At 57.9% G+C, this 27,767-nt stretch overlaps 2 protein-coding genes across 2 annotated transcripts in view; one reads left to right on the forward strand and one right to left on the reverse strand.

The window, feature by feature from the left end:
• The window catches only part of RUVBL1 (RuvB like AAA ATPase 1), a 31,245-nt gene extending 23,225 nt beyond the window's left edge, over positions 1-8,020 (forward strand). The window contains exons 9-11 of the mRNA XM_061129025.1: positions 3,714-3,816; positions 6,740-6,831; positions 7,644-8,020. Coding sequence (XP_060985008.1) covers positions 3,714-3,816; positions 6,740-6,831; positions 7,644-7,803 — 355 coding nt within the window. The 3' untranslated portion in view covers positions 7,804-8,020. The remainder of the gene's footprint in view (positions 1-3,713; positions 3,817-6,739; positions 6,832-7,643) is intronic.
• A 5,312-nt stretch (positions 8,021-13,332) lies between these two features.
• Positions 13,333-26,914, reverse strand: SEC61A1 (SEC61 translocon subunit alpha 1). The gene is made up of 12 exons (XM_061129026.1): positions 26,757-26,914; positions 26,550-26,617; positions 23,654-23,719; positions 23,487-23,565; positions 22,398-22,529; positions 20,622-20,731; positions 20,196-20,349; positions 18,285-18,445; positions 17,113-17,310; positions 16,672-16,863; positions 16,225-16,301; positions 13,333-15,182 (listed from the first exon to the last, which is right to left on the reverse strand). Exons 1-12 carry the CDS (start codon positions 26,761-26,763, stop codon positions 14,996-14,998), a joined length of 1,431 nt encoding a protein of 476 aa, XP_060985009.1. The 5' UTR covers positions 26,764-26,914; the 3' UTR covers positions 13,333-14,995.
• Positions 26,915-27,767: the final 853 nt, after the last annotated feature.

A 27,767-nucleotide genomic window follows, 5' to 3' on the forward strand; every position in this document is an offset into this window, starting at 1 on the left:
CCTATGTGTGAGGGCGTGCACGTGGTAACTGGGGTTCCCGTGGGTGTGACCTGGTTATCTGGTTGGAAAGGTCAGGTGGGCCAGCCCTCAGTGACACGGCCTGTGTTGACTTCGTCCCCCGTGAGCTCCCCAAGGTGTGTGTTGTGACTTCACTTTTCAGATGAGGAAACAGGGACAGCATGGTGTGCCCCTGGCTACAGAGTGGACAAGAACCCAGGCCTCGGACAGCGAAGCCTGTCGTTTCCTTCTGGCCCAGACCTTTTCTTGGAGCCACACTGGCACCTCCCCCCAACCCCCGAGGCCCACCTTCAAGAGGGGAGCCCAGGGGCGTTCCTGGTGGTCCAGTGGTTAAAATCTACCTTGCAGTGCAAAGGACATGGGCTCTTTCCGTGGTCCAGCAAGATCCCACATGCTGCAGGACAGCTAAGCCCGTGCAGCTTGACTCCTGAGCCCTCACGCTGAAGCCCGAGTGCCCAAGGGCACATACTCTTCAAAAAGGGAAGCTGCTGCAGTGAGGATGGAGGGTAGCCCCGACTCAGCACACCTAGAGAAAGCCCACACGCAGCAACAAACACCCAACTCAGCCAGAAACCAGTGACCGTTAGAAAAGGAAGGGGGACTCGCCCCCCTCCAGTGCCTAAGTAAGCACCAGTGTGTCCACTAGTTGGCTTCTGGTCTTCTGCACCCCGTGGGTGTTGGGCCTGCTCCCAGCAGTGCTAGGGCATGACAGGGTGGTGCAGGGCCCTCTGCAAGCCTGCCGCACAGTGGTGAGGGCGGCAGGGCCCGGAGAATGCATGCTCCTGGCCCAGGGGGAGCGGGAATCTGAAGAGAGACCCCAAGACCATGAATGTCTCAGCACAGCTGCAGCCAAAGCGAGTGAGGAGCCCAGACCAACCTGAACCCTAGACCTGCCTCTGTAGAGGAGCTTTGTCTCTGCTGAGCTTATGCGGAAGCCATGCTGTTGGCTCTGGGCAGGCCCCCTACTCAAGTGACCATTCTCGCTCAGATGAGGCTTTGTGTGCACGGTGTAAGTGCGGGCGGCAGCATCTTGCAGCCTCTCTTTGAATCCCTGTAATGCTGTCTTGTTAAGAACACCGCTCGTCACCCTCACAGGTGTTTTCTGGTCTTGAAGGGAAGGCAGCTTGGACCAGGCCCAGGCCAATGAGGGCCTGGCTGCCTGGGCAGCATCTGGAAACGACACGTGGCCTGGTGAACCTGGTGTCCGGCCACACAGACCCCGTGTGTGTTTTCTGGACTTCGCTTTGGTGGGGCCTGGCTTCAGTGTGACAGCGGGCAGATGGGCCCAGCCTGGACAGATGGCGCCCCCTGCCGAGGGAGCCCCGTGGCCAGAGCCGATTCCGGCCGAGAGCTCTCAGGATCAGAGTCCTCTTCGTCTCATTCCATCTAGGGAAAAAACAGGCACGGGAGGGTGGCCCTGACCTCAGAACCCACCCAGTGGGACCTGGGGAACTTGGCCCCAGCCCCATCCACAAGGATGTGTGTTCCAGAAGCCATCTTCTCTAACACGTTGTCTGAAAGAAACTTTGTACCTAAGAGTCAGAGCTTGAACACATTTCCACAGTCTTTGGTCTTTAATTCCTCAGAAGTGCTTAGTATTTTTTAAGCAGAGGTTTTTTTTTCCTGTTTAAATTTTTAGTTTTATGAACTCAAAACTATAAGAAAAATTTTTAACACATATTGATATATTCTGCTGTGTTTTTTTCCCTAATCTTTTGTTCTTCAGACTTTTTATATTTACTGTCTCTGAAATGAAGATAATTTATTATGAGTGTTGTAGAATTGGGGATATTTTAAGATGGCAAATTGAGATCTCTTAAACTTTTCTCAGGAGAATATCTAAATAGGATTTAAAAAGAGAAACATATGACCTAAACAGAATTAAATAACTGAAAATTAAATGTAGTTTTTAAAGGTTATTTTGTTTAATGTGACAATTACAGGTATACCAAATAATAAGATTTTAATCATGATAGAATTTTATCTTAGTTCTTTATTATTATTTTTAGAAACCTTTGTTGGTGAAAAAGATTTGTTTTTTCTAATGGTATCTTAATATTTTGTGTTTGCTACTAGTCTGTTTCCTTTTTTGTTTGAAAAGGTCTTAATTATTTTTAAGTATTAGATGTAACAATTATTAATGTAGTATTTTATTCTTTTTTTTTTTTGTGGTAAAATGCATATAACATAGTTTGTTGTCTTAGTTATTTTTAAGTGCACAGCTCAGTGCTGTTAATAACATTCACAGTATTGTATATCCGTCACCACCATCTATCCGCAGAGCTGTCCGTCGCACTGACAGAAACTCTCCCCACAGCAGGAAGTCCCATTCCCGTCCCTCCGACCCGGTAACCTCTGATCTACCCTGCTTCTGTGCGTTTGCCTCTTCTGCATATTTCCTGAGGTGGAATCATACGGTGTTTGCCCTTCTGTGGCTGCCTTCTTTCACTTACCATTACATTTTCAAGGTTCATCCTGTTATAGCATGTGTCCACGACAACATTTTATACTTGCAATAATCAATATACATTTACACTTCAACTGACTGGATAGAATGTCCACAGATATTCTTTCCCTGAAGTTACATTTCTAGAATGTTTGCTTATATAGGAAACCGAGTATTCTGATACTGAAAGTTAAAGCTAGATGACCTGCCCTTTTCCTTGGTTGTGTTGATGAGTGATGACCATAGACTGCAGTTGGTCAAGTTGGGGAGGCCAGAACTGGGGACCTGCTGTGGTGGATTCCCAAAGTGGAGGCAGGAGCCCCCGGCTCAGCTCACTGGGCTTCCAGATGCAGGACCTGCTGCGGTGGCTTCCTAAAGTGGAGGCAGGAGCCCCCGGCTCGGCTCACTGGGCTTCCAGATGCGGCTGAAGCCTGGCAGGTGTCCACAGGGTCTGCCCAGCACACAGCCCATTGGGAGCTGGTGCTGTCCAACCTGGTGGGGTGGCCGTTCACTGGCTTGGCTAAGGATTTGAGAGAGACAGGCAAGGGATGTGATTGGACAGTTCCCAAAAGGAAATAAAATAACTAATGGACATAAGGGAAGGCATTCAAATGATTCATTAATAATCAAGAAAATGCAAATTCAGATGAGGTGTTAGACCTTCCTTTTCCTAGACCTTTAAGGAGCAAACTTCTAGACTGCTCAGTGCTGGCTACAGTACAGTGGGGCCAGATCGCTTTTGTGGCTTCAAAAATTAACACATTCCTTCATCCATCCGTTCATGTGTTTAGGGAGATATTCAGGGTTGTGTCAGGCTCTGTGAGAGATGCTGAGGAAATGTTCATGGCAGTATGCCTAAAATACCATTAATTATAACAGCAACAACTAGGAACTAGTTGAATGCCCAGTCGTTTGGGTCACAGGCTATTAATACTGAAACAACATGGACAAAAGCAAAACAAAAAAATTTACATACTTAGTATAGCTTAAGAAAATTTGGCAGATACCTATATGAACATTTTTAATGTGATTTCAGTTGGCTTTTTCCTCCTCCCTCAATTTCCTGTGGTGTTGATGTTTGCAAAAATAATGACGTGGTTTCTGATGCCACCTGACTCAGTTTGTGTCCTCTGCGGTCCTGCTTCTGACTCTCAGGACGAGAACTAGCTGCTTTGTTATCACCGGGGCCTCAGCCATGTTTCCACTGTCCAGAGAGGCCTGAGTGATGTGGAACTTGTCGGCCTTGCAGGGGCACGGAGGACATCACCTCTCCTCACGGCATCCCTCTCGACCTTCTGGACCGAGTCATGATCATCCGGACCATGCTGTACACCCCGCAGGAGATGAAACAGGTGGACAGCCCCGCCCCCACCCCTGCCCCCGCCCTCTTCTCCCTCCAGGTCCCTGATGCTGAGCAGGTCGGCACACGTGAGTGGCCCTGGTCCCCCACCGCCCATCACGGAGCTGCCGGCCACAGGCATGTCTCGTCCCCAGGGCGCAGCCCCAGCTCTCTATACAGAGCCGGAGCCGCAGCCGTGTGCCCGCAGACTTGGCAGCTCCGTCCCTTCTGGGCCTTCCAAGCCATCCTTTCCCCCTGTGCTGGCTGAGCCCTGAGTGGCGATTCCAGGACACAAAGCTGGCCATGCGCCACGGGGCCCAGCCATCTGCTCTGCCCACCCTGACCCCAGACGGTCTCGCTGGGGCATAGGTCTCTCACTGTGGGGTCAGCGTGTGGCCATGTCTGGGGACCTGGGGTGGCCCAGGGCTGCGCTGACATCCTGGGGACTCTGCTGGACCCTCTCCTCCCAGAGCACTCTCTTGGATGCTGTACTGAGTTGTTCAATCCCCAAGTCGTTTGTCACTTGAGGTAGGAGAGACAGTTATTACTGATGTTCTTAAAGAGCAGGGTGCTGAGACGTAGACTGGTTAGCTTGCCCAGGTTCACACGGCTCATCTGTGGCAGGACTGGGACTGGGACCCAGGCTGTCTCATCCTGAAGCCCCTTTCCTGGTGTCTCTGCCACCAGCTTCCTCCCCGTGAGAAATGTCTTATCTGAAAGGGAGTCTCTGTGGCAGTTGGTCAGCAGGCCGCTCCTTTCGGAGCTCAGAGGGCCTCTCCTGGACCCTCCCCAGCAGCCCCCCGCCTGCCTGTGGCCTGTCTGGCCTGGCCCTGCGTGTCTTGTCAGCCAGCGCCCAGGAGTGCCCATGACGTGTAGAGCCAGAGCTTTCCCTGCGTGACTGGCACGGATCAGACACCCAGGTGGTTGTAGTTGACAGCAGCAGCTGGGTGGGAGATGGGGTCCATGGCTGGAGGCCTTGTCCCCACATGATAATCTCTTGCTCTTGGATGAATGCTAGGTTGAAGCCAAGGCTTTGACTAGGAGCAGAAGCAAAAGCAGAGGAGAAATTGGTCCCTTCCTCACCCCCACTGTTGTGGCTGGGGTGGCGCCCTGCACCCCACAGCACTTCGTGGCTGAGTGGTGTCCTCCGTGGGCCTCCACCTCTGCTCACAGGACAAGTGCTCCCTCCTCTCGGGGCCATTGGGAGGCCCCAGGGTTGAGCGTGGGAACTCAGGGAGGCGTGACTGTGCTCACAGGCTCCTCACAGCAGCTTTCAGTGACCAGGGTTCCAGGCTGGCATCGCAAGATCAGCCAGCCAGCCTCTGTGGCTTCCTTTCCACCCGGAGCATGCTGCCCTACCCCCGGCACGTGCGTGCTGCCCCAGGGCCCGTGGGCTCAGCGGGGGCCGCCTCTTGCCTTCCTCTTGGGCGGGGAGTGGACGGAGCAGCCCCAGGACAAGCCTGACTGCTCCTGCTGCTCAGGGGACAGTCTCAGCGTTTCCACTGGAGCTTGGAGGGGTTTCTAAAAACAGAGTGATGTAACTTGTGTACTCTGCCACCAGTGCCGACACCCTCCTAAACCATCCCCTGCGGGTTATTAAATGATTAAAGATCTAATTTATGAACTGTCGCTGGTGAGCGGTCTGCAGCAGGAGCTCCTGGCATTGCTGTGACCTGCCCCCGGGAGAGGGAGAGCGCGGCGTCCCTGACACCCTGCAGGGCCCGCCGTCAGGCTGGGCTCTCCCCACCCGGCTCCAGGGCCCCGTGTCCACGTCTCCCCAGAGCTTCCTGAGGCCCGGGGACTCCTCGGGGCACGCCCAGCTGCTGCCGAGAAGCTCTTTTTACTTGAAAGCGCAGAGCTGGGCGGGCGTGACCGGAGGCCGTCGTTTGGCGGGAGCCATCCGCGCCTCCTTTCCCCGCCGTCCGCGTGTGCCCGTCTGGTGACTTCTCGGCTCAGCTGCACTTCCCTGCAGCGCCCAGATGGGCCCCTCATGCACACAGATGCTTTTGACTGAGATCACACCTGGCAGCCCCCTGGCTGAACCGATAACTTTGATGTGGTCAGCGCAGTGTTTGTGAAATGTTTAAATAAGTGGACGGCATTTTAGCGCTCAGGGCATTTAGTACAAAGGTCTGAATTGAGACCTTCCTGCCGGCACCTGGCCCTTGGCCCTGGCGGCGCCGCTTACTGCAGAGGGGCTGCGCTCCCGGGCACCTTGCCCCTCCCACTCCCTGCTCACATCTGCGGGACCTGCTTCCGAGCAGGGTCTTCCCTGGTGACACCTCCTAACCCTCTGGTCCCTCTGCCCTTGTGACGCTTTAGCCTGGGGCTCAGTCTTTCCCACTTTCATGGCTGTATCCCGGGTACGTTTTTATGGCTTTAATTTAAACAAGGGCTTCTCGATATCTTGTTTACGAAGCTGCCAGAGTGAAAAATTCCTGTATTATACGAGGCTCGACGTCCCCGAGTTATCTCAGCTACACAACACGCAGCATCATTACCCCGCTGCCCCTTATCACTCAGCGCTGCCGCGCGGCCAGGGTCCCAGCGCCACGCGTGCTGCCGTCCCCACCCAGCCTGCCTCCCGCCAGCCCCCGGGATCTTCAGTGCTCGTGTGTCAGCCTCTTCTTGACGGACGTGATATCGCCCAGTGAGGTTATGAGGGCTGCTGAATCTTTAAAAGTAACTTTTAAAATTTATTGAACCATCATTTGTCAGGCAGAGAAAAAGCGCCTCTCCTTGCCGACACACTTAGAGGTGGAGGAGCCCGCCCTGGGGAGGGAGGCTGAGGCTGGCTGCCCTGAGGGAGCCCCCGAGGGGCAGGGCAAGGAGGTTCTGGCTGCCTCCTCGGGGGCGTGTGGCTCTGCCCCACCCGCCCGGGTGGGCCTCTACGCTCTCAGGAGGTGACACTGTTGATCACAGTTTCTCTCCCAAAGATCATTAAGATCCGAGCCCAGACAGAAGGGATCAACATCAGTGAGGAGGCGCTGAACCACCTGGGGGAGATCGGTACCAAGACCACTCTGAGGTGAGCTGGCTGCCGGGCCCCGTCGGGATGGGGGTCCCGACCCTGCCCAGGGCCAGAACGGCCTGCTGGTGGTGTTGGGAAAGCTGAGTGGCGGGCAAGTCCTCCGTCCCTGAGATGGTCCCCCTGCCCGGCGGCCCCTGGGGTGCAGGAGGGGGACAGGACTGGACACAGGGGCGGGGCAGGCGGCCCCCTCCAGCCCGGCACCTCCATCTGGTGGGCGGCGAGGCGCGCCCACAGAGGCGGCTGTGCTGACTTCCCAGCGGCCAGGAGCCGGTTGGTGGAGGGCGCCCCTTTGTCCGGATTCCTTCCTGTGAGTCATGGCTTCCCCGTGCTCAGCCCGGCCTATTCCCCTCAGCGTCTGCTCCTCACTTCTGAGGGGCTTGCAGAGCTGCAAGCTGGCCGGGTGGCACGGTGTTTGCAGAAGCACTGGGACGTCCTCGCCTTTGGACGGCGCGTGTGCTCTCAGGGGCACGTGTTCCTTTCCCCGCCACGTGCCCTGCCCCGGCTGGACCCTGGCGTTGGCTCCCCACCGCTGTGTGCACCCCAGTTTGCAGGCCCTTTCCAGTAGCGCGGGTGCCTCCTGCTGGAGCACTTGAGGCGGTGACAGATTCAGGCAGCGGGGCTTACGGCGCGTTGGTGACTTCTGGCTCCTCTGGTGGGGCGGCGGGTCCAGACCTCTGGGAAGTGAGCACGGTCCTCGCCTGCTGCGTCTGCAGCAGCTGGGCGAGCTCCCGGGGCTCAGCAGTGCTGCCGCTGGCATGGGGAGGGCTCCTGCCCGTGGCCCCGCCTCACCCCTGCCCTGGCCACTCCAGGTACGCGGTGCAGCTGCTGACCCCGGCCAACCTGCTGGCCAAGATCAATGGGAAGGACGGCATCGAGAAGGAGCACGTGGAGGAGATCAGCGAGCTCTTCTACGACGCCAAGTCCTCGGCCAAGGTCCTGGCTGACCAGCAGGACAAGTACATGAAGTGAGGAGACCGAGGGCTTCTGCCAGGGGACTGCGGTCAGCCAGGCCCAGGCCAGCCGTGGACAGGAGGCCCAGCCACGCTGGGTTCTGTCCCCCCCGGGCGGAGAGCGGTGCTGTGAGGGCGGCGTGGAGATGTCTCCTTTAAATTATTGTGACTCCTCTCCTGAAGGAGCTCTGTCGCTGGTGTGCTTTCTAATACATCCTGACAGGTTATTTCCATGATATCTGACTCCCTTGATTTTTAAAAAGGAACCTTTGTGCTTTGGAGCAGTGGAGAGGTAGAGGACTGTGAAGACGGCCCAGGGGTCCCTGGCCGTCAGCATCTTGTCGTGTGGCGTGTGGCGTGTGCGCTGAGCCCGTGGCGCACGTCGTGGGATGTGTGCACGTGTCCTCAGCGGTCCACTGTCCTCTGTCCACCCCAGGAGCCATCCAGCGCCCACGTCACATCCCATCGTCACACCTGTGGTTTCGTCTCTGATGACCCAGACAGTTTGAGGAGTGCTGGTCAGGTCCTCTGTCACATCACCCTTAGTGGGGCTGGTTTGGTGTTTTTCTCATAATTAAACTGGGATTGAGGGTCACTAGGAGAAAGAGCAGTGGGCCGTTTCCAACACGTCTCGTCAGGCGTGCCCGCTGGCGGGGCTCCTCGCTGCCCTGCTGACCTGGGTCACTGGCCAGGCTTGTGTCGTCGCGTTTCTCCGTCTGCCTTCCTCACCGTCCCCCTTGGAAGGCGTCCTTAAGCACAGCCCTCCCAGGGGGTGGCACCTTTACTTCACCTCCTGGAGGCTGAGTGTCTTTGCCCTGGAGATCATCTGTTGCCTTTTGTGTCAGGATGGACTTCTGGATTTTTTACTTTTATTATTTAACTTATTTGGCTGCATTGGGTCTTGGTTGCGGCATGGAGTTCCCCAACCAGGGCTTGAACGTGGCCTCCCAGTATTGGAGCATTGAGACTCAGCCACTGGACCACCAGGAAGGGCCCTGGATTTTTTTATATTCTTGGGTCTTATAACCCAGCACGACGTTCTTTTGTGGCTCAAGTTGTTCAGCTTTGACCACTGGGATCCCTCTCAGTTGGACCCTGTGTCCCCGAGCCGTGCCCCCGTCACGGGGACGACGTCTTTTGTCAGGCGCTGGGAGGGAGGGCCTGCGGAGCCTGGGCAGACACCGCCTGGGTGTCGGTGCCCGGAAGGAGAAACACGGCGCTCTCTGCGCGGCCAGCCCTTGTCCCCGCGCCCACTGCTCCGCGGAGGCAGCGCTCAGCACAGGAGCAGCGCCCTCGGGCAGGCTCTCTGGGTGGTTTCGTGTGCGCGAGAGGGGACCCGCCGAGATGTGAGTCCTGAGCACCACGGTCAGCCTGCACGCACCCTGTCCCCAGAGCCTGAGCGGGAATCCAGGCAGGAGGGCGGAGTGCCGGGGTCCGCGCACGCCCGCTGCCAGCATGGGTCTTGTGTGGGCCCTGCTGCTCCCCAGCATGGGGGTCCTGAGGTGGGGGTGTGAGGGCAGTGGGCAGGGAGGGGTGGTGGGGTGCTTCCTGAGGCCAGGGCCGTGCGCGCTGGCCTGACCTGGCTGCCCCTCCCCCCTGCGTCTGCGCCCGTGTCCCTGGTCTCCCAGCTGCAGCTGCGCTGGACCCACAGAAGCGTGAACTGAAGAGGAAGACGCAGCGAGAGCTCGCCCTGCTGGGCCGCGGGGCTGGGCGCCTCTCCCGCGTGCTCGCAGCAGCCCCCCGGGGTTGGACTGGGGGGTCCCTTGCCCAGCTAGTGACGATTCGTCAGGTGGTCAGAGGCGTGCCCCTCAGCGTGCCGGGCTGTTGGGGGTGGGCCCTCGAGCCCTGGGGAGGACGGGCGTGTGTGTTCACAGCCCCCTGTTCTCACTCCCCAGGTCTCCTGGGCTTGGTGGTGCCCAGAGAGATGGCCTGCTCGTCCATCGGCACTCACAGTGAGGGAGATGGGTCTGGACAGGTCGGAAGGCTGGGTTATTTTAATTTCCCTCCTATTTTCCCTGCAAAGCTTGTGATTATTACATTAATCTTCCAGGCGAAGTTTTTACGACCAATCCCTCCCCGACTATGAGAAGTTTCTCCATCCATTACCAAGAGGGAAACAGACCCTGGTGGGGAGGGAAATATTTGTTACATCTTATCTGGCTGACACCCAATCTACCAACAATTACAGCGGCCCCATTTTTTGCACTATTTCAGCTCCGACGTGAAGAATTGTTGTGATATTAACGTGAGGCAGGGAGGGGGCTGTTGGTAGGAAGTGGCTAATCTTCCACGCTCTGGTCCCAGGCTGTCCTGGGTGCCTCCCAGCAAGCCAGTTGGCTGAGCTGCCAGTGTTAATGGCCAGAAATGCATGTGAGGGCCCGGGGCCTAAGGGCTCTTGGAAGGGGGGGGTCCTTGCTTCCATTTTCTCAGCCCATGTCTTTTCACCACCACACCTCTTAGGTTACACCCCCAAGGTTGGTTCTTACAGGCTATTGGTTTTTAGAACTAAACAGACGGTGGTGACTTCTTGGCTAGCAGACCTTTCTCAACCGTCTTTCTAATAACATGGAGCTCCGCAGTGGTGGGCGTACGTTCCCTGTTGTTCCCAGCTTGGGTTGTCTTTGACCCTTGCCCTTGATCCCTCTGGTTCTTGAGCTTTGGTTTCCTCCTGTGAAGATGGATTGGTGTGTGGACTTGGGGGGTCTGGTGTGGCTGCATCAGGCACTCCATTTATTGAGATGCAGTGAAGAGTCCCGACCCCTGTCCCTCTTGGAGGAGGAGGAGGCCACACTTCATCCAACAGGAACCAGAAGCGGCCGGGCGCCGCGCCCTGCCCCTCCCGGTCCTGACAGCCCGTCCTGGGAAAGCTGGAGGTCCCCTGCAGCTGGACCCTTCAGTTAGGCCCACAGGCTGGAGAGGGGAGAGAGCCGGCAGGGGTCTGGGCCTTTTCTCAATGTCCACTGCTTCCAGGAAGGGTGTGCTGGCCCTCGCTGCCCCCTGGCCCCCTCCTCAGCGAGGTGCAGGCAGGGCTGGGCAACGGGGATGGGGGCGCTGGTTTGCCGCTTTGTCCCAGCCTAGCCCCGCCCTTTGGCGTCTGGGGACAGGCCGGCTGAGAGTAGAACGGGGGTCCAGTCATCCAGTCCTGTCCTGCCTCCGCTTCCTGGGGACAGCAGGCCCCGGGGAAGGGGTGCTGGGGCGGCCGCAGGGCTGGCTGTCGCTGGCTGGCCCCGTCACCCTGGCCGTCACTCGCGGCAGGCGCGGTGATTAATGGCCAGGCCGTGCCGCCCGGGCCGCCGTCAGCGCGCGTCTCCGGCGATGGATGCGCTGTCAGGCGCCCGGCCCGCACTGACCCCGGCCCGGCCGGCGCGATCAATGGGCGGCGCGCGCGGCGGCTGGGCCGGCGCGATAAGATGCGCCGATGGGCGCCCGCCGGCCGCCCGCTCGACACCGCCGTCGCCGTGTGATTAATGGGGACGCGGCGGTGCGGGGGACGCACGCGTGCGCGCACGGGGCCGTCGGTCCCAGGACACTCGTGCGCCGCCCTGCGCGAGGGCTGGGCGCGGGCACCGCCGTTCGACCTCCGCCCGCGGGCCGCCAGCCTCTCCCCACGGCCCAGCGTCTGAAAACCTGGGGTCTGGGCCGATCGCCCTCATTCTCCCCTGGCCCCGTGCGCGAGGGCGTACAGGCTGGAGACAGACGACAGCATGCGGCCGGGGAGAAGCGCGAGCCGGTGCTGCGGGGGCGGCTGGGAGGGCTTCCCCGAGGAGGTGACGGGGGCGAGCAGCAGCCGGGCTCGCACCACGCCCTCCTACCCCTTTCCGGGGTCTCTGCAGCCGGCCGGCCGCGCGCCCCCCGCCTCTGCGAAGCCACAGCGCCCCCGCGCGGCGCCCGCGCACAGCGCCGCCGCCCGGCCCCGCCTCAGCCCGGGGTGGCCAAGCCGGCTGCCGGGCCGGGCCCTCCTGCCCCGCGATGGAGAGGAAGCCCGTGCAGGGGCAGGGAAGGAGCATGCGTCCAAATGCCCACGGGGCAAAGAGGATCAGGGAACCTTACTGAACCCGGCTTTCAATTTTAAGAATCTCCCTTGCCCCCTGCCGTCAGCCACCCTCTGCTTTCTAGCATTTTTATCAGGGAGATTTTTCACCTCCACTCCTTCGCACTTTTTTCCTTTTTATGCATGTTCACATATATACCACTCAGGGTAGTGTGATGCCCCCCTCCCTCCCTCCCCGAGGGTCTGTTTTGGGGCAGGGAAGTTGGGGGGCAAAGCCCAAGGGGGCCCATGGGACTGTCTGGAACCAGGCACTAAGAGGTGTTGACATCCCTGCAGAGCCTTCTGCTGACCCTTGGACAGGAACACACGCCCACCCATTTCCCCTGCAGTGAGCTTCCTGAGGACTTAGTTGGGTGGGGAACTGGGCCCAGTAAAGGCCTTCAGCAGGAGCAGGCCGGGGAGGGTGTGGGGCAGGCAGGGGTGGAGGGTGGCCGTGGGCCTGGAGCAGGGTGGCAGGGTGCGCCCCAGGAGGCTCCTGCGTGCAGTGGGGTGGGCGGCCCTCCCCAGGCCCCCTCTCCTTGCCCCGCAGAGGCCTCCGGCAGAGGCCCCCGCGGGAGCTTCCCGGGGCCTGTTTCTTCTCTGGTGGGGTAAGAGGAGCCCGCCCTCCAGGAAAGGCCCCGAGTGGGCAGCGCGGGCAGGGGCTCCAGGGCTCTGTTCTGCCACAGGCAGAGCCGAACTGCCAGGCGGGGAGGGCTGCCGCGCTTCACGGGGGAGCTCCTCTGACCGGAGTTTCTGGGGGTCGTGACGGGGCACCTCGTCTGTCTCACGCTTCAGTGCCAGCTTCTGCAGGCCAGGCCCTAGCCTCTGTCCCTCTAAGGGCCCCAGGGTCCACCCTGCCTTGCCAGCACACCCCCTCAGAGACATTTCCTGGATGAGAGGAGGGCCAGGGCTCCATGTGGACGGCTCAGGAGGAAGGCCCTGTCCACGTGTTGTCGTGGGCCCTGGAGGAGGCGGGGTGGACAGCTTGGGGTGCAGCCTCATCTGGACGAGAGCAACAGCTCACAGCACGGGCTCACGTCACTGTGGAAACAGGGCGTGCCATCCAGCTCGATGGAAACTGCTGGAAATTTCTGCACGGCACATCCCAGGGAGCGGCCATCGCGCCTGCCCCCGCTGCGCCCAGCGCTGGGGGTCCAGGGCAGAGCGGAGGCCCTCCGAGGCGGCCGTCGGTCAGCGGCCAGGTGTGGGAGGACACGTGCCGCAGCCAAGGGCGGCAGCCTCCCGACCTGGACGTGGGGTGCTGGCAGCCGTCATGCTCGCAGCTAAGGCCGCCGCCCGTGCCGTGCCCGGAGGGGCTGCAGGGGCCCACCCGCGCGCAGCGGCAGACGCCCGGACAACGAAGCTCCCCAGGCTCCCACCGAGGGGGAGCCCTGGGCACCTGTGCAGAACTGGGACTCAAGTCTCACACCTCCCCTGGGCCCCCAAGGGCAGCCAAGGCCATGCCCTCCTCTCACTGGCCTCGCAAACAGAACTGAAAACCAAGAGGCCACCAGCAGGCAGCTTGTAAAAAGTTGGCTTTATTTGTCTCTTATTCACCTTATCTCAGTTATGCCGCTTGGGCGTCCACAGTGACAGTCCCCTGGAAGTTGGGGTCAGCCTGCCTCCGTGACCAGTGACGGCGGGTCAGCCGCCCGAGCCGGGCCGTGGTCCGAGGCTGCAGCGGGGCTGCGGGGCGTCAGGTCTCCGCGTAGGACTGGGTCAGACAAGGCCACGTGTGGTGTGGTGGGTGCCCCGGCCTGGGGGGACCGGCTGGGGCCCATCCTGGCTCTGTTGCCGACTCGCCAGGTGGTGCTGGGCAAGTCTCGTCCCTCGGTTGGTCTGCTTCCTGGGCAGCACGGCCAGTGAGGTCTCGGAGCCCCTGGACTCAGATGGGTGCCAAGCTCGCCACCTCTACTGGCTCTGTGCTTCGAAGGCCGCCGTGTGCCCACTGCTGGTGGGTTTGGTCTCCGAGGGGCTGCACGCGCCCAGGGGGACCCTCTCCAGGGAGCACCCCTCAGGCTGCGGCACCTAACTCTGCTGGTCCCCAAGAGAGGCTTCCCTAAAGGCCTTTGAGAAGGTTTTAATTCCTAAGATCTAGGTCACCTATTATTGCAAACAGAATTTGTCTCAGACATAATTGTCTTTTTGTATCAAACATGGGCGAAACTTGGCAAAAAAGCAATGTCTCTGAGCCTGACGTCACCGTGGGTCTACAGCCTATCTCCTCTCTGCTGGGCAGTTCTGGCGACGCTGCAGATCAGAGGCATCCCGGCACTGACTTCACTTGTGTTTGGTCCTAAGCACAGTAAAAACGTTCTAAAAAAGTACAAATGGGAAGTCTTCAGCCTAGAAGGTAGTGTGTGGGGCCGGCCACAGCTCCTCCCCTCCCGAGGGGCGGGTGCGGGGGACGCAGCAGAGAGCAAGCAGTGATGGCCAGGGCGACTGGACCGCTAGCAGCCCAGGGTCCTCCGCACCACGGACCGTGCTCAGCCCGGCGCGGCTGCGAGGCTGTGGCTCCCAGCTCAGCTCCATCAGCGAGGACACCTGGTCAGCCAACAGGAGGACGCACAGATGGGCCAGGAGGGTCTTCTGGAAAGTCATCCCTCCATTTTGGAAGAAACTGTCCTAAACAACTAACTTCAAAAGGGAAAATGATTGTCTTCCAGAGAAACCGTTTTAAACCAGATGTTCTGGCCGGACTGTGACGGGGACACGCCAGCGAGCCACCCTCAGGCACCAGAAAACAGCCTGCTGCCGGGGGCCCGCCTCCTGCCACCTGAGACAGAGACGTTTCAACAACGTTTGTGCTTCTAACCAACGAGACGCTCCCTCCGAGGGGCAGCCGAGACTGCTGCGGTCGCCGGCGATACTGAGAAGGTGCAAAGGCTAACACAGACGCGGTGTGGGCGCCGGGGACGCCGACGGCCCAGCCCCGCCTCCGGCCGGCAGCCGAGGGAGGCCCCACTCCCGCAGTGCCAGTGCCGGGACGAGAAGCAAAATTCTAACCTGGAAAATCTCTAACACTTTACAAAGTGGAATGAAAAGAACATGAAACTCAAACGTGACTGAACCGAAGTCCCTGAGCCTCAGCAGCTCCCGAGACCAGCTCCTGCAGCGCGGCTCCCTCGTCCCCTCGGCCGCAGTGGGGCACGCCGCCTCTGCCGGGTCCGGGGGCCGCGGCTCAGAACAGCAGGGCCCCCATGCTGCCGACCTCGCTCTGCTCCTTCACGAAGATCTCAAAGTACTGGTAGATGATGGTGACCGCCAGCAGGATCCCGGTTCCAGACCCGATGGCGCCCAGGAAGTCAGCCAGGACGGAGAGGGCCCCGATGCACAGCCCGCCGAAGGCCGCGGCCGTGGGGATGTACCTGGGGAGGGGCGCGCATCAGCCACAGGCTGCCCAGAGTCCTCGGGCCTGACCCAGGCCACGGGGGCCACTGTGCAGTAACCCGCGTACCCCGACTCCCTCAGGGGCCACTCCACGACCCCGTGAGGTTTCATCTGCTCAGGCAGCCTCGCAGTCTAGACTAGGCCTTGCTGTCTCATAAGCTGCCACGCAAGCCACTGGCGGCTACTGAAACAGGACCAGTCCAAATCGAGACGTTGAAAACATCACAAAAGGTTTTGAAGACAGGTAACGTAAAATGTCCCTTTATGACTTTTCGTTATATTTCTCCTCAACAGCACTATGAATCTAGAGACGTCAGAGAATTCTTAAAGGAATGAACGAAACTGCCCGCCCCCCGTTAGGCACCAGAAAATGACCTGGCGTTTGCCACACTGCCTGCCTGTCGTTGAGGCAGGCGAGCTGTGGTCCCCAGGACAGACCTGGCCCTGACTACAGAACCCGATCCTGGACACAGCTCTAGAGGAAACCACCACGTTCACTCATTCACTCACGGACAGAGGCAGAGTGAGCTAAGGTGGCTTAAGAGTCTAAGGCGCTCACTGGGGCCCACCCTGCTGCCCACGGGGCAGCCCCACCGCGGGGGGAGAGGCCTGCAGACCACCGCAGCCTCCTCACCCCTCCCACCTGAGTCCAGCCCCCTCGCCCGGCCCGGCGGTCTCAGCCTCTGGCACGGACCTTCCACACACCGACCCCCCAGCAGCCTCCACCAGCCTCTCTGACCTCACCTGCACTTGGACGCTCCTGAGACGCCTGACCCTCCACCCTCCTCCTGGACTGCCCCCAGAGAACCCTGCAGAGAACCTCCCGCGGGAGCAGGGCGAGGAGCCGCTCCGTCAGCACCCTACCACACCGCCCGCCACAAGCTTCTGGTCTCCCCGCTCTGGCTGCCCCTCTGCAGGCAGGGACCGGGCACCGAGCGGATCTCGCCAGCATCGGCACTAGCAGGCTCGCGGATGCCTGAAGACCCCGGGACCCCCGTCAGCCTCAGGGCCAGCACTCACCGGTTGAGCTCGTGGACCATGGACGTCTCTCGGTGGCCCCTCATCACCATCTGCTGCTCCTTCAGCTGCTTTGCAACCTGTGTGACGCCCACCCGGGAAGACAAGGTTCAAGTTCAGACGTGGAGTCCGAGGCCAGGCAGACTCTCATGTCACCAGACGCAGGTGCCCCCCAGCACCTTCACAGCACGGTGAAGCCGCCGCCAAGAAGGCGAAGGGAAAGTCAAGTTTACTCTGCCCGCTGCTGCCCAGACGAGCACGGGTTCATTTATCCCGGGCTCCGGCCACGGTCGCTAACGCTCTGGGACTGGCTCTAGCAAGGACTAACTGCCACGTGTGTGCACAGGCCCATCCCAGGAGGAGGGCCAAGCCGAGCTCCGTCACACCAGCCGCAGGCGAGGACGCTGGGGCTGCGTGAACCCCCTCCCAGAGGCTGTCACTCCTACTCACATCCTTGGCGGAGGAGCCCGAGACCTCAATCCACGTCTTGGAGAAGAAGGCGCAGGAGCCCAGCATGAACACGATGTACACCACGGCGTGGACAGGGTCTTCCAAGACAGAGCCGAATGACTCGGGCGGGGACAGGTAATAGCAGAGACCGCCCACGGGGTAGGCCCGCGCCGGCCCGCCGGAGGAAGTGTCCTGGGGGGATTTCGAGAGCGTGAGCGCCGCTCCTCACCTCACCTCAGCAGACGCAGCTCTGAGCAGGCGCCCGGAGCGCCGCTGTCCCCCCCACAGAAACGTCACCGAGTCTGCGACAGGCACAGCCGGAAAGCATCAGGGGGAAACCAAACGCTGGTCGTGAGCAAGGCACACGGTGCCAGCCCTGCCTGGCCAGCCCTCACACACCGGCGTGCGGCCCGCCACGGCTCCTGGAGCCGCTGTACTTACAGACCAGGTGCCCAGCAGGCTGACCAGCAGGTTGCCACTGAAGCGGGCGGACAGCATCTGGGAGATGACGTACAGGTTGGAGACCAGGGCGGACTGCAGGATGATGGGGATGTTGGACGTGTAGAAGAGCTTGATGGGGTAGGTGTTGTACTGGCCCCGGTACCGGGCCGACTTGATGGGCAGGTCGACGCGGAAGCCCTGAGGAGCCGAGCAGAAGCGAGGTTCTCACTGCCGCGCTCGAGCCTTGCGCAGGGCTCAGACCCGGGGTCTCAACGTCCCCCCCGACCCACCACCGCACTCGGGGGCAAAGGGACAGAAGGGTCCAGAAAAGCTGCTTAAAATGCACCCAAGCACAGCAGTGTTTTTTTCAAAATACAAAGTCCACCGCATTACAGGAACACCAACGTGGAAAACAGGAAGTGCTATCGGTGGCTCGCCAGAGTCCTGCCCCGCTCCCACGGCAGCCCCGGACAAGCCCCATGCCCAGCAGGGCCCTTCGCGGACGCTCTCCCTCACTGCAGAGAAGCTAGGCTTCTCTACTTTTCTATGAATACAAGCTTTCCCGCTGAAACCCTTGGAAAATAAAAAGAGCTTCCTTTATGTACTTTTTTAAAAAAACAATCTCCCAGTGCCTAGAACAGGGTTCAGAATATTTAAAATAAAACCTCGACAATCAAATCCCAAGACCCCAAGGGGCTAACGTGTCATTAACCAGCATCAACCAAAGGAACGGATGTGCTCAGCCCTCAGTGCCTGGAGGCATAAACACCCGTATGTCAGGATACAGGCGGCTGATGGAAGACAAACACGAGTCCAACTAGAGAAAAGCAGTGGGCAGCTGAGGTCTCCTGTGCGGAAGCAAGTTAGGCAGACTCACAACGTAAGAGCTGACAGTTCTCGCGAGGACACGGGAACTGCCTAGAGGCACCTACAGACCTCAGCTCAGCAGCAGCGAGGTCTCAGGCCTTGATTCACTTCTCTTGAATTAAGACCGTGAAATGTTAGAGCTGCCTCAGCTTGTTAGCTCAGGCAAGTTCCCATAAGTCCATGGAACCCACTCTGTCAAATGCCACCTGCTCATTTCACTGCCATACGATAGCTCACACCACCCCTGGGGTGTGGGCATGGGAAACGCAGACCCTCCTAATCCCCAGGGCTGGATCTGAACGCACCTGGAAATAGATGACCACCGCAAAGACGAAGATGGTGGCAATGAGATTCATGAGGTTGGGGAGGTTCTGGCGGTAGAATGCCTCTCGCAGGGCTCGGACCTTGTCGGTACGGGTGGCCAGCAGGTGAAAGAGCGCGATGATGGCGCCTTCAAACTCCATTCCTGTTACGGGCGAAGATAGACGGAGGAGCTCGGGGTGGCCCTAAGCACCCTGGCGGCCGGAACCCAGGAGAACGGGATCAGCTCCGGGAACCACGGAGATGTTCTGCAGACTTCAACCTGCAGAGGGGGCTATTCTTCCTTTTTGAATGAACTGATCTTACTTCTGTGGCTTGTGAGTCAATGGCCATCAGGCATGTGGAATGATTGTCTAAACACCAGGTTTCCCTGGTGGCTCAGCCAGTCAAGTGTTAGCCTGCCACGTGGGAGACACGGGTTCAATCCCTGGGTTGAGAAAATGCCATCCAGAAATGGCAACCCACTCCAGTACTCTTGCCTGGAGAATCCCATGGACAGAGGAGCCTGGCGGGCTACAGTCCATGGGGCTGCAAAGAGGCAGACACGACTGATCGACTAAGACTTTCAACGTCTGAAGAGCTGTGTCTGTGGAGCTCCAGCTTAAGGGGTCCCGCCTGAGGGGCTCAGAGGCGCTCCAGCTTAAGGGGTCCCGCCTGAGGGGCTCAGAGGCGCCCACCCCACGTCCCTGGGGGCCCCCTGGCAGCACAGCACCCAGCCCTGCGGCCAAGCTGTCCAGACAAGGCAGGCTCGGGCTCCCTGCTCCTCACCCCAACAGCCAGGCTGAGAGGACAACGCATGTGCCCACACACGGCTGACTGTTGTCGGAGCTCACGCCTCCCCACAAGAGCGCTGCGGAGGCAGGCCAGCAGCAGACCAGGAAGAGGGCCAGGGGGCGGAGCGCGCCCGCCAGCGGCTCACAGGAAAGAGCAGGAGCGGCCTTCACCGGTGTGGGGGCCTGTTTCAGTCTAGTGACAAGATTACGTGGGTTTCTGGAGGTCAGGGACTGTTTTTGGCCCTTACTTCAAAGAAAACAGTCAAATGTGTGCAAACATTTGCTTCTCCTAGGCCTCTTCTGAGTGAATAATGCATTTAGTGATGAAAAAACCTTTCCTAGTCAGCCATACTTCCCTGAATGTTCGGAACTTTTCCTTGAACATGCCCTCTGTAAGCTGGCGCTGTTACTCACATTCACCGTGCACCTGCTGTGAGCCTGGAGTCCCGTGAGTTCATGTTATTTGTCATTTAATCCCGGCAGCCAAGGGTGCGGCCAGGATCGGAGGTCAGCTTGCGAGCGCCCACGTCCCTGCCTCTTTTACAAGGCTGCCCCTTGCAGAGGGTAGAAGCAACTGGGTGTCCACCAGGGAAGCCCTGCTCCGCCCGCGCAGTGACGGCCAGGCTGCGCCGGGTGAGGCGGGGCCAGGCCCATGTTTGTAACCCTAACCCTAAGTGACACATCGGTGTCAGCAGAAACCTGTATCTTCAAAACCTTTACTGATACACACACAGAACAATCAGAAGCGCTGTACCTAAAACTGATCCTTCTTCCCTTAAACGGGGGAGCGCAAGGGCTTTTTACCGAACCCCATCCACGGGCACCTCTTCCCTGAAACGAGGGACGCGGGTGCTTTATACCGAACCCCGTCCACAGGGCACTTCTTCACTGAAACGGGGGGACGCTGGTGCTTTTTACCAAACCCTGTCCATGGGGTGTTTCTTCCCTGAAATGGAGGGATGCGGGTGCTTTTAACCAAACCCCGTCCACAGGGCGCCTCTTCCCTGAAACAGGGGACACGGGTGCTTTTTACCGAACCCTGTCCACGGGACGCTTCTTCCCTGAAATTGGGGGACGCTGGCATTTTTCACCGAACCCCGTCCATGGGCACTGGGGCCTCACCTCGGCCAGTGTTGACGGTGGTGGGGCTGAACGCCTTCCACACGATGGTCTCGCAGATGTTCGTGGCGATGAACAGGGAGATCCCAGAGCCCAGGCCGTACCCCTTTTGCAGAAGTTCATCCAGAAGCAGAACAATCAGGCCAGCCACAAAGAGCTGTCAGTATTAAAAAAACAAAAAAAGTACAGAAACCTAAAAAGATGGCATGACTGCTCCCCATAGCACAATTCTGTCCTTCCTCGGGAACTAGCTTCTCCGATGTGAACCTGTGAAGGCAGAGGGCCCGCCAGCCGCTGGGGTCTCCTCTGAACTCAGAAGGCAACCCAGGGCCTAGACCTCTTCTCAGGAAGCTTCTCTTAGCCTGACTCAGGTCTGCTGTTGGGCAGGGGTGGGTGTGAGGGCCTCAGAGGGGTGCGGCCTGGTGTTACCTGTATGGTGATGAGCAGGCAGACGCCGGCGCCCATCTCGGACGGGTCCCCGTACATCCCCGTCATCACGTACACGATGGATTGCCCGATGGTGATGGTCATGCCGAACACTAGAGGCAGGAGGAGAGCGGTGCTCAGGGGTCTGCTGTGCATCCTGAGGATACAGCGACCAGACGCCGACTGCGTGCCAGCAGGACCAAGGTGAGGACAACAGACCCTGCCCCCAGGGAGCTCGGCCAGGAACGCTCCACACCCACGTCGACAGAGTGACAATAACCCACGATAAGGCAAACTCTGAACAAAAGCTCGTGAGCTCTCTCATTCCACCTCGTCCTAGACGCATCTTTCAGTGACGGACGGAGGGAAAGACTGGAAGCATCACCACCCAGCTTCTCACGACAGATGTGAACACAACTCGGGGACGTCCGCAACCTGCACACCACACTGAGGTCATCATCGGGGGCCCGGGTTCCAGGAGCGCTCGTCCAGGGCGCCCAACAGGCTCGCGCTTCAGGGCACAGCACACAAACTCGGTAAGGCGAGCCCTTCCCAGTTTGTACTTATGTATTATTTAAGGAAAAACCTATCACGCCACCAATTCACTCAGCCCACTCCCCCACCATACAGCTCTCCCGGAGCTCTCCTGAAGGAGGCTTTCCTTTCTATGGGCAGTCTTGTATCCTGTGTCATTCACTCCATTCCACCGGGATGTACAATGGAATCTACACGTTTTTTGTTGGATCCCACGATATCATGTGGATCTTACAGCATCGGACTGGGATTCAGCTCCAGCCTCTCTGCGTAGTTTGCCACCCCCCGCCCCAATATATACATTCTACTCCAAAGCGCCTGTCATAGAGTCCCTTTTTGACTTCTTAAAAGTGCTCAATGATACCGCATTCTTAAGGCAGAAAAAAGAGCAGAAAAAAATTTTTTTATAAAGTCCAAGACCAAAGAGAAAACAGCTGATCTATACTTCTGAAAAATAACTCACATATATATTTTAAAATCCTGATTTGTGTCTGAAACTGACAAGTTTAAACTAGATTAGTCTTTTGTGCTCAACTCTAACCTACTAACTTAAGATCTTAAAACATGCTGGTGTGGAAGGAAAAATGGCCAGGTAGGAAAGTGTAATTATTATTTCCTGATTAATACCTGTCAATCCACAGTCAGGCTTAACTTGGTTAATTCTGATGACTTAACCAGTGCTGCTTATATACGGGGAAAATACCATTACCCCCCATTTCTACAGGTGAAGAAACTGGGACACGAGCTGCATCTGACTGTCCAGAGTCACAGAGCTGGTACCCGGCAGAGCTAAGCGGAGAGAACCATCACTCCTCTAAAGTGACTCCTTTAAAACTCCCACAGGAGGAAAATCACTCTGCCAGGTACCACCACTGGCGAGGCACTCACTGATGTTTTACACACAATATTCAAATGAACTCTTACCACAGCCCTGCTGCTAAGTGGGAAGGACAAGGGCGATGGTGGAGGGCGGGCTCTCCAGCCCGGCTCCCTCCCTGGACCTGCAGCCCTGGGCACCAGCACCCTTCCTCTGCCTGCTCCAGCCCCTCCCAAGTGCCCTCTTGCTAACAGGCCACACGGGGCTGGAGGGAATAGGGGATTACAGCAACGACGCCCCCACTTCTGCCGAAGACAACCAACCCCCCCGCCCTGAAAACCCCAAGCCAATTTTTGATGACCCAAACTTCGTAGCAAATTCAAATTCTCAACTACAGACATCTGAACATCATTTAAAACCCCACTTACACTTCTGGGCTCCGTTGAAGAGGGCTCGGTCTTTCGGGGTGTCACCAACCTCAATTATTTTGGCGCCAGCCAAGAGCTGCATGATGAGGCCAGAGGTGACGATGGGCGAGATGCCCAGCTCCATCAGCGTGCCTTAGGAAGGGGGGCAAAACACAGCTGACGTCAGTGTGGAGGAATAAGACGCTGCTAAGAAAACGGTCGCACACAGCTGGACTATGTGCCCCAGCACGAACCTGACGTGCTTCAGTCCGCCAGCAACGTTTAACTCAGAGAGTCACCCCCAAGTATCAGCAGTGAGAGGGTGATTCAATTCATTCTGTTCAGTTTGCCAGCTAACATTCTGTTTAGGAGTCACATGGCATTTAAACTGACTGCTACATTTAAATTCATGAAAACAGATTCAGGCTGGTTGTACAGAGATAAGATAGGTTTGTCTCTTCATCAGTTAACAAAAAAGGATAATATTAGAATAATTTCCAGAGTCTGGAGATGAGGGCCATACAATTGTATCTAGTTTCGAGTAAACCTCTATTTCCATTATACTGAAACAAGCTATACTTCCAACTGATTTAGAACTTAATTTGAACCATATTTTTAAAACGAGTTAATCAAAAGCAGTATCAGCATAAACATTCAAAATCCCCCCTCACCCCAAACACGTTAACTGGTTAGAGTATACAATACACTGTTCATGCATTTATTTCTTTGGACATGTATATGTAACCTGTAGATATGGACAAGACACAGCTGAGAAACAAATTACATATTCTAAAGAATGTTATCAAAGCAGGAAAAAGATAGAAATGTCACCAATTCAGCTGTTTAAGAAGCATTCTAGTGTTCCCACATGTTTTAAAAACCTCTGCCATGTAGACTCATCTTCTGGCTCCAGGTTTTGTCCTGCATGCAGAGCAGTTCTAACAGGATGACGTACGTGGTGCTGAACCCAGCACTCACTAGGCTGTTTTAGCACGGCATGCTAACGCTCTCTCCAAACACTCTGGACTCCATCTAACGACAAGCCTGTAATGTAACTGCAGGCGGCCAGTCAAGCCCGCGCAGCACGGGGGTGCAGAGGGCCAGCCCTACCTCTGTTGGAGGCGAGGATCACCCTCATCCAGTAGAAAGGGTCGGCAGAGTCTGAGGACATGATTCCAAACAGGGGGATCTGCAAACAAGCAGAGAGGAGCCAGGCATGTGCTTCCGGCCCCCTCACACCACCCGGACCCTGGACCTAGACCCAGACCCAGGCTCACCTGGCAGCACACCAAGAAGATGAAGAGGGTGATGGCGGTCCATAGCACCTTCTCCTTAAACTGAATCTACGGCAGAATGGAGCAAATCAAGACAAGAAGTTATCCCCATACGCAAATTAGCAGAAACGGACTCTGCTCAGACGCCTCTCTCTGCTCACAGAAAAGCAAACCGTGGACAGTCCACACCAGGCACCGAACGCAAGTGTGTGTACTGCATGCTTTCTGTGTACACGTGTGTGTGCACGAGTGTGCTCAGTCACAGCCAACTCTGTGATCCCACGGAATGTAGCCCGCTAGGCTCCTCTGGCCATGGAATTTCCCAGGCAAGAATACTGGAGTGGGTTGCCATTTCCTCCTCCAGGGGATCTTCTCGACCCAGGGATCAAACCCACGTCTCCTGCGCTGCAGGCAGATTCCTTACCTCGGAGCCACCTGGGAAGCCTTTCTGTGTATAAGGCACAGATGCAAAGACCTGCATATACATCATCTCGTTTAATCTTCACACAACGTAATGTTATCCTTACTGTTTTACAAGAAAACTGAATCTTAGAAAAATGGACTTCCCTGGTGGCTCAGACGGTGAAGTGTCTGCCTATAATGTTGTAGACCCAGGTTCAATCCCTGGGTCAGGAAGGTCTCCTGGAGAAGGAAATGGCAACCTACTCCAGTGTTCTTGCCTGGAGAGTCCCGTGGATGGAGAAGCCTGGTGGGCTGCAGTCCATGGGTTCGCAGAGACTTGAACACTACTGAGCGACTTCACTTTCACGTTTGTCTCAGATCCCACAGCTGTAATGGATTTGAGTACAAAGCCTGCGCTCTTAACCGTCAGTTTGAACAGTTTAGGATCCGACCCAAGATCAAAGAATAGAAATAGAAAGTGATTCTGAAATAGAAAGTGATTCCTAAACCAGACTCGGCCTTACAGCACAGGAGCATCACTTCTCACTTGCAAGGATTTTGTAATAGACAAAATCTTGCTATGCTGGAATCAACTAATCTGAAACCTGTGTTTCTTTGTGTATTCTCCAGTATTCTCCGAATTAAGGGTAAAACGATGTTACATACACTGGAGGAGCAGGGAGAGCTGCATACTCAGCCGACTCACTAACTACTGGTAGCATCTGTTTAACAAGAGTTTTCATAGCTCCTCAGGTATGTCAGTAGGATAGGTGACTTTTCAGAATCATTTTACAGATGACCGAGAAGCATCTTTGGGGAAGCTGAGACACCCTGCCCAAGCCCCCTCTACTCTGAAAGCTAAGTGTCTTCATAGCACCTGCGGCCTGCACAGCAAGAATGAATGGCTTTCAAGGCTTAGAAAACACAGGAGTTATTCTGTGGACTAAGAATCTTAACACGGAAACACCTTGTGAGTGAAGGTAGTAAGTGAACAAAATCGTGTTCTTCAAAAACACTTTTTAAGCTTTGTTCTAAGTGAGCACAGAGCCGGAGCCACGGCTCTCTGGTCAGACAGGGCGACAGCGCCTCTGCGCTGCCCACTGGACAACCGCACCACGGCGCGGGGATCGGACACTGAGACACCCCACGAGCCGCTGGGGGGAGTCCGCAGAACTCTTCCTCTTGAGAATGCTCCCGCACCCCTTCCCACCGGGAAATCAGGAGGCAGCCAAGGAAAGCAACGCCTTGTCAGGCTGACCGGTAACCTAACAAGCTAGAAATGATTATGCGGAAGGATAGTGGACAGGTCTTACAGGACTCCTCATTCCTAAATAACCAAGTCTCCTCTCCTGGAAGCAGCCAAATTCAACAGCAAAACATCAGAAACTGTTTATCCCAGCTTTGCCTCCCTTTCCGCTGGAGTTCACTCTCTTGGCAGAATCCCCTCAACCTCTACCCTACCCCAAAGCAATTTTCTCATCTGTCTGGCTCCCTGCCCACCAGTTCTGTTCTATCAATACTGAACACCCTCCCACCCACTGGTCTTCTGCCTCAGCAGACTCCATCCTCCTTATGCCATTAGAATTCCTGTCCTTTCCTTCAAGGACACTGCTATTCTTCCTTCAAGGCTGCCACCAGACACAATGCCTTCCAGAGCCAGTCCCTTCTGGAGCCACTGCCGTACCCTGCACAGATTTCTACTGCTCACCCCCCACACTCAGTTACACACAAGGCCAAGGTCACACATTAAGAGGCTGTGTGAGGGTGGATCCCAGGCGAGCCTGCCTCCAGAGCCAGGCCCTTTCTACTGTGCTGGGGACACACACACAACTTTGCCTATCAGCGCATCAAAGCCAGCACAGACGTGGAGGAGATGCAAAGAATGTGAGGACAAAAACACCTTCCTGTTAATTATCCTAAGAACCCAATGAAGCTTTTCTCCCTTGTTTAACAGCTTCGCTTACACTGGTAACTGGGCCTGAAGCTGTGCACGTGCAAAAATCCTTTGATAAAGAGTCAACAGAGCTCTACACTCCTATCTTCCCATGTTTTAATGAACCTGCTGTAGACAGGGGTCACAACATGCCCTCATTCTCGATACTGTGAGGGCACACGGAAAAGGGACAAACTCAGTTACACATAGTAAAGTGGCTGCTCTCAACTCCCTTCAGCATCTGGACAAAAAGAGCATCTCCGGGAAAGAGGACAGCCGGCGATCCGCTCCCACTGGAGCGGGAGGAGAGAGAGGAGCTCAAACCGGAGCGTCTGAGGCTCTCGAGGCCTTCCTCACTCAGGCCAGGGTCCTCTTCGGGGCAGCGCAACCCCCGGGTTCGGGCCACCCGAGGAACGTCCACAGAGAACGCTCCAACCGAAGCCCGGCGAGGCTCGGGGGAAAGAACGCCGCCCGGACCAGACTCGGGGGAAGGGGCGTCCACTCAGCGCGTCGGGGCCGCTTCACCGGGGTGCAGCAGTCTCCCCGAGCCTTGCTCCAACTCACCTTCCGCTCCGGCTTCTGAATTTCGGGCAGGATGACACAGAAGGGCTTGATGACTTCCAGAAACTTGACTTAGGGGGGAGAGACAAGAGGAGAGTTAGGGCTGGGGGGCCCCGCGCCGCCCCGGGGAGCAGGGGCGCGGGGCCGGGTGGGCTTCCCTGCCGGGGGAGCGGGGTTCCGACCGCGCCCGTGCTGCCCCGAGGGACTCACTTCCCATGACGGCGGCTGCTCGGCTCCGGGTCCCGCTTCGGCTCCGGGTCCCGCTTCGGCTCCGCCGCGCTCCGACTGCCGCTCCACTGCCGCCGGGCCTGCTCTGGAGCGCCGCGCCTCGCCGAGAGACACGTCAGTGCTAGCGCCGCGGCGGCCGCTTCCGCTTCCGCTTCCGCTTCCTGCCACGCGCCACGCCCGCGCGTATCGCCCGCGCCGAAACCACAACTCCCGGCGTGCAGCGGGGCCGCGCGGCCTGTCGGGAAGGAGGCCGGAGGGGCGGGGCGAGGCGCGGAGCCCGCCGAGAAGGGGGCGTGCGCCTGCGCAGTTGGACCCGCGTGTTGGGGCCCGGAAGACGTTCCCCACGCCGGCTAGTCCCCCCGCGCTTCAGGGCAGCGGTGGTTCGATTCTCGGGGGTAGACCATGAGCTCCTTAGTGCAGGCCTGTCCTGGGGCCGTCTGAGTGCCTGGCGCCCGGCAGGCGCGCGGCGGCGGGACGACAGGCATCCTTTTGTGGGCTCGTCGAGCAAACCCGCGGCTGCGCGGGGCGCGGGCCCCGCTGTCTGTGGGAAGCGGGCGGGGCCGTCCACGGGGCCCTCCCGGAGGAGGCGCTCCGGGAAAGGCGCCGTTGCGAGCGCGCAGACGCTGCGCCTGCCCGAGGTCTCCGGGGATGGGAGGCCTGCTTGACGGAGGGCTGTGCGAGGGGAGCGATAAGGTTTAAGGCTCTTGGGGCCGTTGGGCGGGGCGAGGGGTGCTGGACGCGGAGTTTGGGGTTTATGTCCGAGCAGCTGTGGTCGCCGGTGGCACGCGAGAGGTGATCTGAGGAAGGAGACTCCGTGACGTCAGCGTCTGGAGCAGGCTGGCGCTGCAGCCTGGGTTTAGGGGAGGTTCCCGGAGCGCAGCCTGGAGCTGGGCCGGATGGAGGAGGAGAGGCTGGGGTGGAGAGGCGCTTTCTGCAGTATTAGACTGCTGCTGCTGCCAAGTCACTAAAGTCGTGTCCGACTCTGTGCGACCC

This window comes from Dama dama, chromosome 24 (genome assembly GCF_033118175.1).
Source record: "Dama dama isolate Ldn47 chromosome 24, ASM3311817v1, whole genome shotgun sequence".
Lineage (NCBI taxonomy): Eukaryota > Metazoa > Chordata > Mammalia > Artiodactyla > Cervidae > Dama > Dama dama.

Bases quoted from the DNA above. Each gene is read 5' to 3' on its own strand.
- SEC61A1 (XM_061129026.1), bottom strand. The intron at 20,350-20,621 runs GTAACACCAGGC...TAATACTGACAG, and splicing joins GCCTGCTCATCACCATACAG to CTCTTTGTGGCTGGCCTGAT. The intron at 17,311-18,284 runs GTGCGTTCAGAT...TCGGCTCCTCAG, and splicing joins CGGTGGTCATCTATTTCCAG to GGCTTCCGCGTCGACCTGCC.